A 20219-nucleotide genomic window follows, 5' to 3' on the forward strand; every position below is an offset into this window, starting at 1 on the left:
TGTTAATGCTATCAAGAACCTCTGTTTCAGAGGAATTTGGATGAAGAACTTTTAGAAATTCAATAAATAATATCCTCATAAATGAAATTATATATATGAGGGGTTTGCCATGAAGTTAGTTGTTCTAACATTTTTATTGCCCTTTCTTACTGTCTTCCTCTGTTCCCCTTTCCTGCAATTTTATATTTCAGCAACTTTATCTGTCCACGTGGATGCAGCAGAATCAGAGCTACCAGCAGCACCATCCTTGAGATCCCAGAACTCTGAGTGGACTGGGAAAACACCAGCAGCTGAGAAATCTACTATTGCTGCCTCCAGTAACTTTTTTAAAATGCCACCAGAGAAGAGCCCTGGATACAGCTAAAAGGGAAGCACTGCAACTGTAAAGGCTTGCTCGACTTTGGAAGTATTTGATTCTGGTGTTTGTCTGCACCAAACATCTTGTTTGGCAGTGTGGTATCTTCAGTATTGGTGCGTGGTGCGTGCCATCATCCAGGCTGATCTGTGTGCCTCACACACCTAAATCATGTTTGTGAATCTATGTTTAAGAAAAGGTAATCAGTGTTGGGACTGCAGTGGCTTTTAGAAATTTTCCTGCTATCACTGTATTTATTATGTATTCATCTCTTTCCCTGATTCCAGCTCATATGTAATGGGTCTTGTGCAGGTTTTCTTTTGGGTTTTCAGATCCTTATTCACCCTCTGGACATGTTGCTTGTTTGTGTATTTGGCATTTTCAGGGTGAAAGTCCTACTGCCATTCAGTGAGGTAGGAGTCTCCTCTGCTTGCTTCCAGACCAGAAGGATTTCTTGGCTGGGGAATGAGGAGGGAATGCTAACACATTGAAACATGGAACCTGAATCCTGTATTAGCAGAATGTTTTCTGGCCATGTGCTAACAGACTCAAATTATGTTGATTCTGGCAAAGCAAATATGGTGCTTGTCTTTGTAGAAATTGCCATTAGCACACTGGCAGCATTGTCCATTCCACCGTTTCCTTCTCCCTTGTTCTGAATGTCTTCAGTCTTTATTGCATATTGCATGTTCATTCCTAAACCTGCTACTGGATAAGGATTTGGGAGAGCTACTTGGACTAAATGTGCAAGCTGGTGTCCTGGATAGAAACCTGGAGCCTTGAATATTGTTGCAGTATGGTAGAAGATTATACAAAACATCCATATCTCAGTATATAAATTAAAAAATGTCTGTTAGTGTTTCTAAAGGACGCTTGTTGACATTAACATGCCATTGAACAAAAAGCCATTTAAAGTGTCACCTGAGTTCAGAGCATTATAGGTATAGATCAGACTCCTTGTGTATCATGCTTCCTCTTTCTTCATAAGTATTGTCTGCTATACCTACTGGAGGTGTCCCCACCTGCTGATAATTGCACATTACATTGCAGTGTACACTAAAGAGATTCTCTTCATAGAACTTCCACTTGGTCCGCTGTTACCTCCTGTGTTGCAGAATATATGAACAGGGATTTCTTCTCTCTCTGTAATAACTCTGGAGCTTATCTTGGACTATGTTTTCAGAATATGTACTTGTGTAGCATGTACCAAGGAGCAGGTGGCCTCACAGCTTGTTAAGTCCTTTAAGTCCTATCTTTAGGAATAGAACTTTTTGCTTTCCTTGTGTGGAGCTTTCAGACAGGACTGTTTAAACTTGTAAAATCTGTTTTGATTGTGGCAGTTCATCTAGCACTTTTAAGCAGACAGCAAAATTTGTGTGATTTTACTGATTTTGCAGTGTTCTGTTATCTTATGAATCAAATGACTGAGGGACAGATTTGATTGGGGGAATATGAAGCAATGATTTATATTAGCTGTGTATTAAAATGGGAAATGGTCATAATATACACAAAACAAACTGAATGACTGTAAATCATGATTGACAGATATAGTTAGTTATACTATATGCACACTGTGTCTGATCCCCTAATATCTACTTATTCTTGGGGAGACATCCAAATTGGATTTATATTTTGCAGCACAAGCAAACTGTCAGATCTGTCGCTATAAATCCTTCTCAAAACTCTTTTTTTTTTCCTTTTTTTTTTCTTTCCTTTTTTTTATTTATTTGCATGGTACATTTAAGAAGTAATTAGAACGGGGAAACCCTTTTTACCTTAATGAAGGAATACAGAAGTCCATTTGGATTACAGGACAAGCTGTAACAGTTTATAAAGGAAGAAGTGTTCCTGTTTTAAAGTTGTCATGGCTTTTTCGTATTTGTAGCTATTTTGAACAATGATGCCTAAGGGGTAACACAGGAAGTTTCAGCACTGGAGGGCCTGTAATCTAAAACATCTGAAGAGAAGGTAAACCTGAAGAGTAGTAGTTTGACTATCTAGTACTCATGAATACAGTAAATGGGAAAGGTGATAATGTTCTCCTGACAACTTGCAGATAAAATTTAGGATTTGAAGCCTTGTAATCTGAACTGCATGCTGCTCTAATGATAATGAATGGTTCCCTAGAAGAGCATTTATGAAATTGACTGGTTTTGATCTTGTGGAGTATCCTCCACAACCTCTCTTAGTTTGAGTCTGTTCAAGAGATTTACTCAGATTACTGACCATTCAGCTTTATGCAATAAATACAATTTATTTTATTTACAAACAATTTTAGCCATTGTATTCCCTTTTAAAAATCAGTTGTGCTATATATTGCTACATTCTAAGTATTGTCCAAATAGTTTTTTTCTCTTCTGTGATGTCAGGATGCTTTAAAAGCTTTTTCAAGAAAGGTGTTACGGAATCAAGAGCCTTCATCTCATTGTGGTGGTGGAGGGGTGGGTTGCAATGCTTCATGTGATTTTTCTCTGGGTGCAGGGAAAGAGAATTTATCATCTTTTCCTATTGAGATCAGTAGCACCTGTTATCTGGTTTAGCCCTTACTTAGGTTGTAAGCTCCTAGGAGGTATTTCTTGTCTTTAAAGGCAGATTGTACCCATGGCAGTACTGAAGAGCAACTGTGGCAGTGTCATGACAAACCATACTTCCTGCTGAAAAGTTCCAGGAGACTCCAACTATTGCAGCTGCCCTGTCTTTTCTATTTCTAGGTTAGAATGCATTTACAAATCAGTCAGATTCTGAGCCAAATTCTACTGAGTGGTAGGCAACCTAAATGGATCATGTATCTTGTTACTCTAGGGTATTTATCAAAATATATCTTCAGACTTCAGTAACTTGATACAGATTTTAGTACCTACAGCATTATTAGATGAATAAAATAAGTCCATTGATTTGCCTCTTTTTTTTCATCTAAGGCAGATTTCTTAGAACTCACTCTGTCACACAGTACTCAGTGTGAAGGATACTGCTTCCCATGTAGATTACTTGAGTAGAAAGGAGTAATAACATGCCTTGCTTTAGTAGCTGTGCTTCTGCCAAGATGGTCCAGTATGTGATTATTACTCCAAAGATACTCAGCTCACTCGTATTTCACTTTTTGTGCACCAGGACTTCCCAGTCTTTTTTCAGTTTTGTCTTCTCTCTAGTTGTCTTTCTCCTTGTCCTTATGGGACACTTCAGCTTTGCAGACAGGACCTGGGAGTACCATACTACTGTGACAAGCAACTCTGGGAAATTCCTGAAGTATGTTGAAGATAATTTGTAGTCACAAGTACTCAGCTAACTAGGAAAGATCCCCTCTTAAACCTGTTATTTATTAATGAAGAAGGATTTTTGAGAGTTATGATGGTAGGTGGCTGCCTTTGCCACAGGATCGTGAAATGGGTAATTTTAAAATCTTTGATGTAATGAGAAAAATGGTCAGCAAGGTTCCTACCCTGAATTTCAACAGAGCTAACTTTAGGCAACTCAGTGAACTAGTTACTAGTGTGCTGTTCCTTGAGTCTGGTCAGTTTTTAGGAATCACCTTTTAAAAGCACAAGAGCAAGTGATCTCTCTGTGTTGAAAGTCAAACAAGCCATGCAGAAGACCAGCTTAACAGGGAACTCCTCTTGAATCTCAGGAAGAGAAAGATTCTATGGTCTCTGGAAGCAAGGTCAAGCTTCACAGAAAAATTACAGAGCTGTAGTTCACGTATGTAGGGAGAAGATATGAAAGGCCAAAACTTAATTAGAGTTGAAACTGGCCAGAATTGTTGTGTTAGACAAGCAAGGGTTTTTGAAGTACATAAATAGCAAGAGGAGGTCTAAGGAAAATATTTGACTGATATTTGTTGTAAATGATCACCTGACAAATTGGAGTGAAGAAAAAGTGGGGGGCCATTCAGTACTTTTTTTTGCCTTGGTCTCATTATAATACTGACAGACCTTGGGCTGCTCTGTCTTCTGATTTGGAGGGTCGTTACTGTGGGAATAGTGACTTTGTTTGTGCACATGGAGATTGTAAGGGACCAGTTGAATGTTTGTAAGTCTATAAGGCCAGGTGGGATTCATCCCAGAGTACTGAAGGAGCTAGTGGTTGTTGTAGCATGACCTCTCTCAATCCCTACTGAAGGTTATGGAAGTCTGGGAAAGGTCTATCCTGACTAAAATCTACTCAGTGTTATTCTAGTTTACAAGAAGGGCATGAAGTGAGACCCAAGAAGCACAGACCTGCTAGTCTAGCCCCAGTACCTGGAAAAATTGTAGGGGAGATCATACTGGGTGCTGCTGAAAGGCAATTAAAGTCCTTTAAATCATAGAATATCCTGAGTTGGAAGGGACCCACAGGGATCATCAAGTCCAACCAAACAGGTGTGGTGGATGATGTGGTGGTTGATGGTGAAGGTGATGATACATACCCCTTCTTGTCTCTGGGGGTCTCGTGCAATTGCAACAGTTTTTCACCGATGGCAGTGACCAATCTTAAAATGACATACTTCTGTGTGTAGGGAGAAGATGGACATTCAGTGAAAGAGAAATCAAACACTGAGAGAAGCACATTTCCTAGTTGTTCTTTGCACATTTCCGGTAGTTCAGTGAGCTCTAGTCAGGATTAATGCCCAGCTTGGTAAGTACTGGAGAAGACTGAATTAAAAGAATGTAGTTTCTGTCATGATGGATTTATGATTTTTAGGTACAGTAACAAGTGGAGAAAGCAGCAAAACAGGAGCTGGAGAGAAACTTGTTAGAGGCTGGGACTAGTGCTACTGGATGATAGATTAGCTTTGTGATTGTGGTATGCAGAGGTGTGTCTTGCCAGCATCATTCTTGAATAATGACATTGAGTAGGTTAGTGCTGTCCTTCAAACTGTAGATGCTCTTGCTCTTATATTGTGGATATTGCGGAGATCTGCTTAGTGGGCAGAGGATGAGAAGGGAAATTGTAGGAAGGGCAGCAAGAAGCATGATGGAGTGCCTCTTTTATTGTAACCCCTTCTGTACTGAAGAAGGAAGATGCTACAAAAAACATGTGTGCCTAGATACATACAAAAAGTATGTGTGCCTAGACATTGAAAAGAAATTATGTTAAGTGGATAGGAACTTTGCTTCGTTGTCTTGAGGAACAGTTTGTAACCAGAGAATTTTCAGTAAAGGAAAAGTGAAGGATACTACATTTGTTCAGAAAATGTATTTAATGGTCTGTTAGGAAACTATCAAAGGAAGATGAACTTATGTTCTCATTGTGATGCTTCATTTCTGTGTCTTTGTTTCCTGTATTCTGTTCCAGTTTGTGTTTTGTGATTGCGACATCCTTTTGTACCATCAAGTGGAGGAAAAATACTTTACAGTAATGCTTCTTAAGGCTTGAAGCATAAGGGGACACTTGCTATCAGGAGGTAAAAGATTATCTTAGGCCATTAACTTTACCCAGTACAAGGCTTGAACTCAGCACAGAGGACATAATGGCTTAATTATACCAAAGCATCTCTTTTTAAGAGAGTGAATAGTGCCACAGGCAGGTCAGCTAAACTGGCAGCAGTGCCTGCAGACCCACGTGTGGCTGGGCCTCAGTCACTTGACATCTAATACAGATTTACAATGTGGAGACAGAAGGAACTTTCAACATCGTTCTCAACTTTAATGTGGCGAGAATGCCTTCCCATGCAAGCATGGCTGTCACTGTGAGTCCAGCCAGCTGAAAAGATGTGCTCACTGGCATGCTATGTCAAGAGAATTCTTGTGCCAGCTTAAAGAATTGGTAAAACTGGAAAATGGACTGGTACAGCCTGTTATATCAGAGAAAGATGCAAAATATATATACTTGCAGACAATAATCAAGAAAAGTATTGCTGAGCCCTGGCTGTTATGGGCTAGAGTATTCAATGTCCTGAAGCAGAGATGCCAGTATTAGGATGATCAGGGTTTTGCAAAGCTGCCCTCTTGTCCTTGTAAACTCTGAAGGAAATGGGTTGAACAGCATGAAAATGCTGTACTGTGTCAGACCAAAGGTCTGCTTGTCTTGGTAGTCTGTCTCTCACAGTGACCTGGTTTGCCTACCTGGGGCATACTGTAAAGATAAAGCAGTAATATAGGGATACTTTTTTTTAGTGTTCTCTTAGCCCAGTGTCCTGCCTCAAAAAAGATGTACAAACTTTTTTTGAGGCTGGAGAAAACATTTTTGAACTTTTGGTTATAGTATTTATCCTGCAATGGGATTTAAATATATTTTTACAAGGACATATCCTGATGATGAAAACATCAAGTAAGGATTAGCATATCTTTGTTTGTAGTCAGTTTTCTTATTAATTACTGTCTTTATAAGTAAAAGCATCTTCTCTTGGAATATTTTTTTCTTAATATCAACATCATGACATTGTTCTTACCATGCTTTTTTTTCAGCACGGGTGAAAAGTCTTGTTCTTTCTTTTCAATGAGGCTTTTTTGACATGTATTTGTATGCCCTGTCTACAAGTCCTATGTAATCCACTAACCCATATAAATCATTTTTCATAAGCTTCATACCGTAAAACTTGTCATTTAACCTTTAATTGTGCTCCTGCATGAAAATCCCCCGTATTCCACATCCATATGCATTCAGTTCTAGTGTCTATACATCAAGTATTCTTCAGAGTTACAGAGTAGCTGTTAAGAGTCACTTATGGTACTCCTCATAGAGTGTTCTAATATTGCTATTCAGGCTTCCTATACTCATATAGCCAAATATGCTGCCAGTCTTTGCTGCCCAAACGCTGCCGTAACACTACAGTAGGAGGTGGTATTCAGGCAGTTGAACCTAAAGTTCTTACCACTGCTTTTCAATGTACAAGGTCCTGGAAAGTAAGAATTTTTTTTTTAAATTCAAAAATCTATTGCATTTCCTTTAGCAGTATTATAGTCCAATTTTGTACCAATTGTATTTATAGTTTGCAATACTTAAGAGCTCAGTCTGTTTAGTTTTATCAGAAGAAGATCAAAGGTGTCATGCCTGTGTGGTAGAAAACTCTTTATGGCATTGGAAATTCTAAGTAATAAAGCATCTTTTTTCTTGCAGGTGGCATATAAATTAACTTGGAGCTAAAGCCTAGGCTGCCTAGATTGGTGCATGTGAGATTTCATTGCTGGAGGCATTTCTAAGAGGGCCATGATCTGAGACTGGTCTGGCCTGACCAGAGTCCTTGGGCACTGCTGAAGTCCTTGAATTTTCCCTCAGGTTTCGACAACACCAGATAGTGACCATCAGTTGCATTTCAGCTTCCTCCTGCTGTCAAAGAGGGCTCTCCTAGACATAGCTCACAAAAAGGTCTACTCAGAGTCTGTGAAGAGCTGCCTTGTGCATGTCTCACATATTTTATGAGGTCATAAGATTTAGCTGTTTGATAGGGGTTGGACTCTGGGTTCTTGGGACTTTATTTTAAGGGTAACATGTAAATAAGAAAGATTCCTGCTTGTATTCCACTGTTTTAAATAAGATGTGTATTCTCTGAATGAGGCTCTTGCAGAATCTCTGTTCTGATTATAGAAACTGGAAATAAATCAATATATGAAAGAAGTGTTTTATCTGATATAAAGGAACTGAGTTGAGATGGGGGAAGTTTTGCTGACATCTGCCTAGATTTACAGTATTGGGCTCTCCATTAATCTGCATGCTTCCTTGACCGTTTCCGTAAGTATAAAGTATAAACTGTAATCTGAAGGTCTGTAGGGAGTTGCTATGCTTTTCTTGCTTTGAATTGCAAACCTGAGTGAAGGATTTGAGGTAATTTATCATGTCCGTTCTTTGGAGTTTTTTTGTAATGATTTTGTTTCCCAGTTTGTCAGGACATTGTCTCTAGACAAGTGAGATGCTCCCTGTTTGGAATTTGAAACAATTCCAGAGTTTCTTAAATAGCCTTTCATTTCTAAGCCACTGCTTCAGATCTGCCCAGTTCCAAATGGGATGTCATTTAAATGAGCAGGTCAGTTTCAATTGATGGTTTAATGGATATCAATTCATTTTGCCAACACTAACATCCTTTTAAGATAGATTGGCATTGTTCTTTTTTACCATGATAACACGACTTCAAAGATCAAATGAACAGAGGACTTCTAATTTTCTTTTGCCTATGCCTGTGTCCCAGTATTAATAGCTATGCATATTTGTGGTAGGAGCAACATAGGAATCCCTTTACCTTAACTGTTCCAATAAATAAACTGTAAAAATTAGATCCCAAGTGGACTAAATGTTTTTAACCAAAAAGATCAAGATCCTTTGGAAATGGCTTCAAGTTTTTAACACCATGTTGGCAGTAGAGGGTTGGGCAATTTTTAAAAGTGGTTATTTTCCTCTCTCATCTACAAGCTGCACCTGTGAGAATTGTGAAATGTTCCCTGGGAAATATGCTGATTTTTTTTAGGTATAAGAAGTTGGAACAAGGAGCAATAGATTGCCTTCTGGGAAGGGCTCAGATTTGGCAAACTACTGGTAATGTCAAAAATTTCAGATGTCTAAAAATTAGCTGTTTTAGTCTTACACCTACTTGCAATTTTGTAATTTTAAAATTTTTAATAATTAGGCATTTGATCTGATAATTGGATTAATTTCTATTTAAAAAGGAAAAGCTGAATGGTGCTTTTTTTACATGTTTTTATTTTACATCCCAGGGCTGAGAATTTTCTCAGTTCAGTTTGAATAACTGGTGGTAAGTTTGATAACAGGGCTGACTATGATGGCATTTATCAATTTTGATATTTTTCAAACCATGAAACCTTTCTTCGTGCTTTTTCAGCTCGTAAAAATCAACTGAAACTACAGGTGAATGCAGGTAGACTTGCTATATTCTAATGGAGAACTTCTCACATATAAATAAAAGGGTATTTCCAATCTGGGGTACAAATTTTGTTCTCTACTGGCATGGAGCAATTTCCCGGTAAGAACAGATACATACATTCTTTTTTTTTAAATGAAATACAGTACAGGTTTTCAAAGTGGTAAACTATGTTAATTTAATTCATTTTTGGTGGGGGAGTGACAGAGAGGTGTCTAAATATGAGAATGTGAGCGGATCTTAGGAGTTGCTGCAATAGGGCAGATGTAGCACACAGAGTTTTCAAAACACACTTTAAAAATTGTACTGGAGGTTGGAGAATTGTACCTAAAGATTGGAGAAATCTTCCTCTGAGAAGTGTCATCACTCACAGACTGCCTGCAGGTGCAGTGATGGCAGACCAGTGGTTCTGATAAACTAATGCCAGCACTGACACTGATGCTTCCCTTGTAATTTTGACACCAGCTTCCTGAGAGGTTCACCAGTGTTGCCTTAGGGCTCTTCTTCATCCTGCTTCACAAAATAATTTGCAAATGCTTGGACTCACCTAGCCCTCCTCCATGGGGAAACACATGTTCCCATTTTGAGCTGGAAACTCCTGCTGCTGAATGTTATATGGTGAGTGAAAGAAGTCCTGTGTTTTCTTTCTTGGTCATCCAGTGAACAGCAAGGGGAGCTTTCATGAATCTTTTATCCCTTACTGCTCCTATCAGATACTGTGGAGACAGGAAGGAGGGAATAAGACATGCAGGGTTTGATTCCTGGGTGGGGAGAGGGGGCCATGAGGTGTGGCTGTTCTGCACTCAATGCAGGAGCTGCCTGGGGAAGGTGACAATTCCTCACACTGATAGGCTGCATGACTCTAAACCATGGGCTTCATCTGCGTACATATGTATTTAGACATTTAAACAAGACTCTTCTTCAGCACCCCCACCCACCCCTCAAGTAACAAATAAACAACCAGAAAATTTGTGTTCTGATGACAAAGCTGCAATTTGAGTGGTCCATGTTGCTGTAATCAGTGCCCTTCTGCATGTGCAGTGCAATGCAGTCAGGCACTTGCATGATTTGTTGTTGGGTTTGAGTGTTGTGTGTCTCAGTCTGTCCATCTGCCTCCTTCACATGAGGTTCCTGCCTTAGTGTAGGACAGTTGAGACTCTCTTAATGTACAGCTGCTGGCTTGGATTTTTTTCCTGCCCCTTACTTAGGCTGACTTCAAGCTGTATTTACTGCACAGCATCCAGACTCCACTCTGAAGAGGAAAGGTATTTGTTAGTATCTTCAGGGTACTTCCTGCTATGACAGTTTAGAATGTTAATGATTTTGTGTGCTGAGCATTTGGATGTTACTGTCACCCTTATTGCCTATGGGACGAATTTGAGACTGAAGCAAAACCCTTTTTTTTTTTTAATTTGAAGAGCCTAAGATGAGATACACAGACAGTGGCAATTTGCAGGGACTGACTTTGTACCCTTTTGTGGGTTCAAATCACATTTCCTACCAACTTCCTTAGCAGCTATAAGTGCTCAGAGCTTCTGCACATCCAGCCACAATTACTGATGAAGGTGAGGAGCACTGTCCTTATTGCTGAAGTCTTTCTATGACTTAGCTAAGAGAGAGATGGCAGCAGGCAGTCATCTCTCCAGGGCTGATGGTCAGTTACTTTCATCATGAGAACTTGGAAAGCGTCCTGCTTTCTCCTTTCTGTCATTGGGTCTGACTCATTTCTGCTCATCTCCTTCAGTTTTTGCCCTTCGCCTCTCTGGAGGCATGCCTTCTATGGCTCTGTATAAAAAGTCTCAAAAATAAACTGTGTAATCATTTGATTTAGCATTATTGTAAAGGGTATGGACTAAGGGACAACTTAGGATTGCAGAAAAGGGATTTCTTCCTTTTTGAGTATTTTTATCTGTAACCAGATATATGTATATCTGTGTGTATATATTTTATTTATTTTTGAGCTAGGACTTGGTATGTATTCACTTTGTATTGGAGTTTCCTTATAAAGGTATTTTAATTTCCCCAAATATGTTTTGTCTCTGGAAATACTACAATTCCTTCAAAGGACTTCAAAGGAATTGAAAGATCAGCCCCAAATGCATAGTATTGTAGAGAATCTGCTGTGAAGTAACTTGTCTACTACATCTCAAGAAAGAGAATATGTACGTGAAAACTTGCTATGGAACAATCACACTTTATATACTTTTACCTGAACATCATAGGATTACATGAATTTTAACTCATGTCTGGCAGAGATATTTCAAGTATTGTCCTCTTGATTGTTTTCTCTAAACTACAGAGTAATGATTGTCTAGTGAAGTAAACCTGACTGTTGTTTAACAAATGATAGGCTGCCTTCTAATGCCCAATTCAGCAAAGTTTTAAAAGAAGTAAGTCTTAGTGTATATTTTGGGAAGAATGCCCTTGGAACCAGAATCAATCATCTGACTGAGCTGTATTAGAAAAAAGGAAAAGGTTACAAAGAGAAAATTATACTGACTATTGTCTTTATTATCCTAAGTCTTGTTCAGTTCTCTCCTTGGACTCTTGGTTTACATCTTCTGGAGAAATTAATGCATCTTGAAAAAAAACCCAAAAAGACAAAGACAAAGAACCTCCCTCTACAAGCTTTTTTGTGTTCATTTGTTAGATGTGGGTTGGCAGGCTCTATTTGCAAGCTGAATACCCATTTTATTATTTAAAGAGATTCCATTAAGCTGAAAGATGAAAATCAAAATGTTTGAATTTCTATTAATACCATTTTGGGACTGGACAGATAGCTGCAATTGTGCTTTTCTTATCCTTGCAGTAAAGTACTGCAGTCCACATAATTCCTTGCTCACACATTACACATCACACCTGTGCTAAGTGAGCATTTTGTGAGAAAAGTGCACTGTTTGCTCAACAGAAGCATAAAAGATGACACATGGTAAGTTGCTGTACACCTTATCTTCTCTCTGCTAATCGCTGTGGATAAAGTGATGATGGTGCACTACCATATGACTCAGAAACAACTTTGCTGAAAACCACAAATTTATTTCAGGTAAGTTACATCCCATGTGTATGTATACTTAAATGTAACTGTGTAATTGTCCCTGGGAAGAGCCCAAATGCTTGTCACAAATAACTGAAAACCAGAAGCATCAGAGCTGGTCTATTTAGAATATGTCTATTTTGTCATTCTGCAAGTACCTCAAGTGTTTAGGATATGGATGAGTACAACTTCTACTGCTTGTCACTGAACTACTGCTGGTAATTGAAAATTGGAATGCAGTGTTCCCTGGAGAGTTTGTCATGGAGCTCAAGAGGTTAATATGTAGTTATGTGATGATACTATAATTTTATATGCATCTGCAGATACTGCTAATAGACATTAAAGTGGGCATTTACATCCTTATTATGGGTCAGTACTTGATGTCATAATAAAAAAGTCACATCAGAAAAGTACAGGATAAAAATCTGATTATGCACATTTTGGAATGTAAATGGCTTTAAAATTCAAATTGTCACCTGGTGGGAGGATCAGGAAGGAGTCAGAACAAGGGCAAAGGGGCAAAGCTGTGAGACACAAGGGGCAAGATAAAGGAGGAAGAAGAGACAGGCAGGAGTAGGCCTTTGCTTGGATAGTTTATATCCATATGAATACTATACCCCATTACTTAAGCCCTTCATGTCATCTCATTAAACATAAGCTTGAGTGAAAAGTGGACTTTGTAATGGAGTGTGAAGGTCAGTAAACTCCAGATCTTCTGTCTTTCCACAGATTTCAAATCTGCTCAGTGTTGTTAAGGCTAAAACATCATGTAGGTTAATGCAAGGTGTGCATTTGTAAAGCAACATCAAGGCTAATGAAGTTTTCAAGGCACAACAACAGCTGAAACTCTCTCATAAGTCTGCCCTAAGTAAATATACTGGCAAAGCTGTAACTACTGGCCCCAGAGCTTGAGGAGGGGAGGGTACTGAGGAGACAGACTTTGAGTTCTGAAGGGCTGTTTAAAATAGCTTAAAATAAGTGGAGAAGTACCATGAGGACTAGAGTAGCATGTGTGATGTATGTGCAGCTGGATACATCAGGATACAGTGAGTTCAGTTGTAGATGCACTCAAAGGGTTTCCAACATCACATTGAGTGTCTGTGGGAGCTGAAACCCTAAAGCATGTAGAAATTTGGAAGGGTGTTGACTTTCTATTTCTGCGCTACTTTTTCATCCAAGCACGTCCTAAAGCGTTCTAAAAAGTCTGCAGTTGACTGAAATGTTAGGGATTTTTTGGTTGGAATTACAGGATGCAAGGCCATGAAGTGAGGTAAACGGTTTGTTACTGATGGAAGGAAAAGCTTTGTCCTTCCATCTCCACTGCATTGTTTCTTCATGCTTGGCTGTAAGCTCCTATTTCCTTTCCCTCCTTTGACTCCTCTGAGTCACATAAACCACTTCAACTGCAAAAATTGACTTGGTTTCTGCTGGTTTAGTCAGTTGATTTGGCTTGATTGATGTGCACGAGGAGTGCTAGAGGCAGCCCAGGGCATGATGGCAGGACTGGGACTGGGGGCTTGGATGGGCTGGGAGAAAGTCCTGGGAATAATGGTTTGAATGAGGAAGACTCACACAACTGGCAAGCACTAAGGTTTTAACTTGGGCTCAATTGCTTACAGATCTGTGCCCACCACCCCATGGTCTCCAGGGATTCAGCAGCTCATAGAAAATGCACACAATGCAAGGCTGCAAGAGGGGCTTTGAGGGGGTTCTAAAGTCACATGGCCCTAAACTGCATATACCTCTTCTCCCAAGTGCTCCTTAAAGGTTTCGACTCTATCTTTAGCTGAGGAGAGAAGAGACATTTCCTGTGACATAACTGCATATGCTTCCTAAATAGGGATTATGGCTGAAAGGGTCTTGGCTGCTCTAGAGAGCCCAAAGTGTAGTTTACATGGGTGTCTTCTAGGGTCTGATTTATCTATGAAGCACAATGAATGATGGGGCAAAATTATTGAAAATACTTGGTCTCTCTTCCCCATGTTTCTTGTGATGAGAACCAGCTTTTCTGGTAAATGAAAATGTTGTTAAAAATGCCATCTATTGTTTGCAGCAGCTTTCAGTAAAAATACTGAAACATTGAGGCTCACAAACAGCCTGTTCTGCTGTTTTGGGATCTGATATAAGGCAATTTTGGGATCTGATAAAAGGCAATGTTTTGGGATCTGATATAAGGCAAATTTTTCAGGAAAATGGGAGGCACAGAGAGAAGTTAAAATTTTGCAAGGATTATAGGGCAGATCTGTAGCAGACCTGAAAGGCTTTGGAAATTGCATGACTAGAGGCCTTATATTTCTGTGTGCCTACACTAATGAGGTGAAATAAAACTCCAACTCCACTCCATTCAGTGGATCAGTGAGACACCAAGCAGGCTGGTGGCAATCAGTCAGCTACTGAGTCATTTAGTGATTAATGGATCCTTCTTTGTGAATGGGCATGTCCCTTGGCTGAGATTGCTTTAGGCTGCTGAGAGAACAGGAATGGAGGAGTCCATCCCCCTGTTTGCAATTAGTGTTTGTTATTAAATGCTGACAGTGTGTTCTCTCCTCTCATGTATCTCATCTTTGTTTATGTACTGGATGTTGGCACAGGCTTCTGTGCTGTAATGTCTTGAATTAGCTGCTGTTGAAAGGAGTCCAAGGAGCAGTGTGCTCTGAGGAGGACAGGAGGGTGGGAGAGTGGCTTGGCACCAAAAGAGCAGGAGCAATTCTGAGGGAAGGATGAAAATGGGTTTAGTTAAGTGGGAAGCTGGCAAGGAGCAGCAATGAGTCCGTGCACATCTCTGCTCTCATATATGAGGCCAAACACTGTGATGGGAATAAGGAGCTGCATAGGAAGTGTAACCAATGGCAGGAAGGGGAGATAGCCTTGGAAATGGTTTGGTAGAAGGGGATTTTGGCAGTCATGGTATCTTTGGGGAGATAGATGGTTGAGTTAGGAAGCATGGGACCTAAGAGGGGGAGACTGCAATCACTGGAGATAGGGATAGAAATATATAGAGAAATAGTAACAAAACTCAAGCTGTCTGTGGAGCATGAGGAAGAGACTAAAAGCAGAGAGAAGAATGGAGAAAAAAAATACTGTCATCTCTGAACCCCCAGCTGATTTGAAGGGCATCACTAGGTGTGTAGGATAACACAGTGGCCTCAGCCCTCTGACTGGGAGAGCAGACTTATTCCAATCTGTGGGTTTTACACAGCACCTAGGAGGTTTAAGATGCAACATCTGGGCTAAATACTAAGGCAAGTGCAATGGCTGAAGCTCTCTGCCCTTGCCTGTGATGCTGCAGCAGTGTGTGGCATAACAAGCAGAATTGGCCATTTTGTAAGTCAGGTCTTTCATGTGTTTGTGTGATGAGAAAAAATGTAGCAGGATCTACAAGGAAGCAGTATAGTTTGGTTATAAGAGGCCAGGACTTTGAGCTCTGTCTCCTGCAGCCCATCTGCTCAGAGTGGCTACAACAGGTTATTTTAAGATGAGAGGTAAACCCAAAGTGAGTTGATTTTTCTTTCTCTAGGAGTTAGATACCATCTCTGTCACTCCTCTCCTGCTTTCTTCAATAGGGGGATGAAATGTTAAATAGGAATAAACAATTCATCTTGTTGGAGTGCTACTTGATTATAACACTTACCATGTTTCTTTGCACAGTGGAAATAGACAGGGAAGGTAGCATGTGGACAGGTTTGCCTCCATTGGATGCATTCACTCACTGCCAGCCTGTGACCTGACTGGTTACAGATTTGTTTCGTCCATCTGAGTCCAGGAAGCTTTGGCAGTTGTGCCAACTAGAGCCTTGATATTCATTGGTCACCTGGAGTGGAGTGGGACAAACACTGGTTTATTGATCACCTGGTGATCTGTGTGTAACTGCCCCTCTGTGTTTTGTGGTTTTGTCCTCCAAATATTTTGCTCTAGTCTCTGCAAACTTTGCCCCAGAGTATCTTTGACAGCACAACTGACTGCTTCTAGTTACTTCAGATATTTTGGATGCACAGCTCTGTTAATCCAGAGCTCATTTGTTGGAGCAAATTGAGGTCCACATCACCAGAAGGATACCTTGCTCCAATCAGTACTCACCTAGCCCAATTAGAGCGAGCATCTTTTTCTTTTCCTATCTCTTACTTAGTCTTTCCTGGTCTTCCCCTCCCTCTGATGCTGCTCTGCCACTGCTTCTCCCCCACAGCCCACATTCAGGTGTGGCTCCTTAAAAGCAATCTCTGTCAATATTTGTCATTAATCTGTTTCCATTTTTATTTATAAAAGAAAGAGAGAGAGTGAGAACAGAACAGCAGCAGTAGCAGGGCAATTGCAGATGAATAATGAAAGGATTCATCACAGCCATACCAGGATATATATATTTTTTGCAGCCAAGCGAGACGGATTCCCATCACAGCTCGGGGACTCGTTCCACACAACCACTCATCTTTCATGCCAGGGGGAAGGGAAAGGTGGAGACAGTATCATTATGGATGTAACAGGGCTCTGAAGTGACTGGTCAAGGTTGCTGCTTCAGTCACAAGGAATCTGCTTACAGGAATTTTCTTTCCAGCAGGTGTTATTGCCTGGTAAAGTGGCCTTCTACAGCAGCCTGCCACTCGTGAAAGGGAGGCTTAGACTTTGCTAACAGGGATGCTTGCTAAGTGTTCGAGTCACCAAGGAAGGACACAATGTCCAAGTAAGGATTTCACAGGAGTGGCAGACTTGTCTTGCGGAGGGATAGAATGTAAGAAAATAAAGATTGTGCAGAAGGTACTGCACTATCTGAGGAGTTGCAGCTGCACTAATCACCAAAGATTAGGAACAGGCCTGCCCTTAACAGGCCACAGCTGTGTCCAATAAGAAGAGTGATACAAAAGAGTGGGTTAGCTGGGTGAGGAGAGAGTTGGAGTTTATTGGCTGTGCTGTGAGGAGATGCCCATGAGAAATCACCGAGAAGGTACGGAACTTTTGAAATAAGATGACAACATTGTCTGAGACCAAATGAGGGACATGCTGGACAATGCAGGAGTTTTTCTCACATTTTTGTCACTTGAGCCCACTCTCAAGTTCTCTGTCATATCAACAAACATCTCTCAACTTGCCCTGTACCAACTTTACAAATCCATCTGTCCTGTTGAACACAAATGTTTTGTTCTTCTTGTTCCCTTTTAGCAGGTTAGGTAGATGAGGATTTGTCAGATGGGAGTGTTGAAGCATTCTGGGGTCTGGAAGGACTCTGTGAAGCCAGAGGGGAAAGAACTGCCATTTAATAAATTATGAAAAAAGCCCAACAACAACCAAGCCCAAAAAACTACTCTGCAAACAAACAACAAATGCCTAAAATATGTCTGATTGATTGGGATGTGCACTCAAATCCAGAAAGATCTCTGTTTTCTTCCTTCTGCCAGGTCCAGGGTAGCAGTGTCACTGCTTCAATGCTGTTTGGCTCTGTGTGCTTGGGTGCACACAGATGTAGTGGTTATATTCTTCCACAGCTGAAGAGGTAGTCTGACTCTCCAGCCCTCTTGTGCTTGTAGTGAGGCAATCCAGGCAATGCAATTTCCATTCTGAGGCAGAGATGAGGTGTGCTGAGCAATTCTCAGATGCAGAAGTGCAGTTACTGTCTGCTCCTGGGGCTTGGAGGGTCTGAGTTTAAGGAAAGAGCATAACATGTGACTATATTTTTCCATCTAGGAAAGCATAAAGGAGGTTGATTTAAAGGGCAGGATGGCCTTATTTTCAGGTGCTGCAATGACATGTATTGCTGGTTATCAGTTCTACCTTCGGAGACTGCATCAGCCCATAAAAAGCACAAAAGACCTTGTCCCAAGGGACTGTATATTTGTCAGGCCTCTTGGCATCCTGGAGCACTTCATGGATTTCTAACAAGGCATTAGATCCATAACATAAGGGTATTCCTGTATTAAATACTATTTCCTCTTAATTAAAGCTATTGGAGGCAATCTCAGTTGGATGGGAGGGTCCAATGAAATGCTACAGCTGAAGTGATCCTTGAAAGAGTAAGACAAGAAAATATGGTGCTTTGGGGGACCTTTAGGACTGTCGTCTTGGCAGGGAGAAGAGCTGTGACCCATTCTATTCCAGACCCTGCTAGTGCTCAGTTTTTCCTGTATAAAATCACAGCTTTGCCTGCTGTAGGGGGATCAGGGAAAAGTGACCTGTTTGTCAAGTAGCACCTTCATTTCCCTTTTGTACCCAGGGAATGTAATGCAGTGCTTAGACTCAGTTTGTAATTTTTATCATTCTGTCTCTAACATGTGTCTCCCTTTGGGAAACCATTTGGTCCATTTCCCCATATTCTGGCACAGGTTTATGACATGTCATTATGAACTGGATGTCATCCACTTTGGCTACATGATCTAGCTCCATTTATACATCCTACCAGGTCTCCATTTTCAGCCCTAGATAAGGACTCTTGGTTGCTCAGCATTGAGAAAGATTTTCTGTTGAATTTGGAAATTCTTGGGCTATACAAGAGGAGGAAGCCTCTATATGGGCTGTTTGCTTATTTTAAAAAAAGACAAAAAGACTGCTTCAGCCATGATAGGTCTCATTGTTGTACAGCTGCAGAAGTAGACTTTTTTTTTTTTTTTTGTATCCCCATAGGATCAGGGCCCTGAAAGTGGTTAAGAAGCTGTTACTGCCCATGGTCACCTCCTGACCTTGGCTGGATATAGCCAAGTGTTTGGACATTAAGGGAAAACAAAAACACTCATCAGCTTACTTGTGCTTGCAAAACTGGGTTTCATGGGCAGGTTAGAATCTTGAGTAGTTCTGGAAATGCTGTGCTCCTTCTGTTTTTCTTGGTGGCATTATGGATATTAATAGAAAGCTTGCTTTGTCACAGCCTGGGAGATTGCCTTGCTTCTAGCTGGTGCTTTCCAGGTAGATATAAACTTGATGTGTAATAAATGAGTAGTAACGTGTTTGTGGAGGAGAAGGTTCTCTTCTGATTCCTACCAGTGGATTGTTTATGGCATCTCATCCCTCTGGTCCCTTTGTCCCAGTGATACTCTGACTGAATTATTTTGTTTCAAGATTTCAGTGGCTACATGCAGTGACTAACTTAGGGCATTCATTATTGGTTTCCATGTCTATTCTGTCTAGACCCCTCCTCTTCCTCCAAACACTCCCAACCAAACCAGTAGCTGGTGGCTGCATTCTGTTGAAGGTCCCAGTTTCTAGGGCTTCTTGCTGTGTACCCACTGACACAGGCAGCAGCACCATGGCACAAGGTGATGACCAATTCTCTGTTGCAGGGTATCACTGAGTTCTATATCACTATTTTGCATTTAAGTAACAAAGATAGATTTTCTTTAGCCTTGAACAATCTGTAAAATATTGCATGTAAGAAAATTGTCTTGCCAAAGGCTTGTGGTGCAGCAGCACTCAGTTTTTTACTGGAGATGTCTCCTCCCAGACATGTAGGCTCTTCTCAATTGGAAATATTTAACACCCTATTAGTTTCTGATGTGTGCTTTAATATATTGGTGATCTCAATGTTCCCTGAGAGGCTTCGAATTATGAGGCTATAACAGGTGCAGGTTTGCATAACCTTCTTTGAAATGCTTCACTCCATCTGATCCAAACTTAGGTTATTTTAGTGTGAGGGTGCTGAAAAATCTGCACGGTATCATGTGAGTGGTGGATGAAGAGTTCTAAAGTCCTCTAAAAAGGGTTGTATAAAGAAAATTGACCAGGTAGTCTTCTGGAAAAGCAGTGCTTCAAAGAATCTGAGGACCAAGGTGCCCTGAGCTACTGCTGTAGCCTGTGAGATCTGTGTAAACTCAGTCTTTCCTTTCTTTCTGTACTCCTATAGTCCCTAGAAGGTTTTGGTCAATATTGAAGTTCATCTTCCTCCAAGGCTCTACAGACTTTGAATAGGAGCATTTACTGTTCAGAGAACATACTGTGGGGTGTAGGTGTGGGTGTAGGCCACAAGTGGTAAAGGTGAGGAAGGGCAGGATGATACATGATCTGTTATGACATCAGTGGGAAATGAAATGGCAAAAAAGAGATGCTGCTGAACTCTTGATTGCTGA

At 40.5% G+C, this 20219-nt stretch overlaps 1 protein-coding gene across 6 annotated transcripts in view; it reads left to right on the plus strand.

Moving 5' to 3' along the window:
* The window catches only part of GPATCH2L (G-patch domain containing 2 like), a 44104-nt gene extending 31564 nt beyond the window's left edge, over nt 1–12540 (plus strand). For all 6 annotated transcript variants that reach the window (XM_036383356.2, XM_036383357.2, XM_036383353.2 and 3 more), the window contains one exon: nt 192–12540. In XM_036383356.2, the coding sequence (XP_036239249.1) occupies nt 192–364 (173 nt within the window). In that variant the 3' untranslated portion in view covers nt 365–12540. The remainder of the gene's footprint in view (nt 1–191) is intronic.
* The last annotated feature ends 7679 nt before the right edge of the window (nt 12541–20219 follow it).

Source organism: Molothrus ater, chromosome 6 (assembly GCF_012460135.2).
Source record: "Molothrus ater isolate BHLD 08-10-18 breed brown headed cowbird chromosome 6, BPBGC_Mater_1.1, whole genome shotgun sequence".
Classification (NCBI taxonomy): Eukaryota; Metazoa; Chordata; class Aves; order Passeriformes; family Icteridae; genus Molothrus; species Molothrus ater.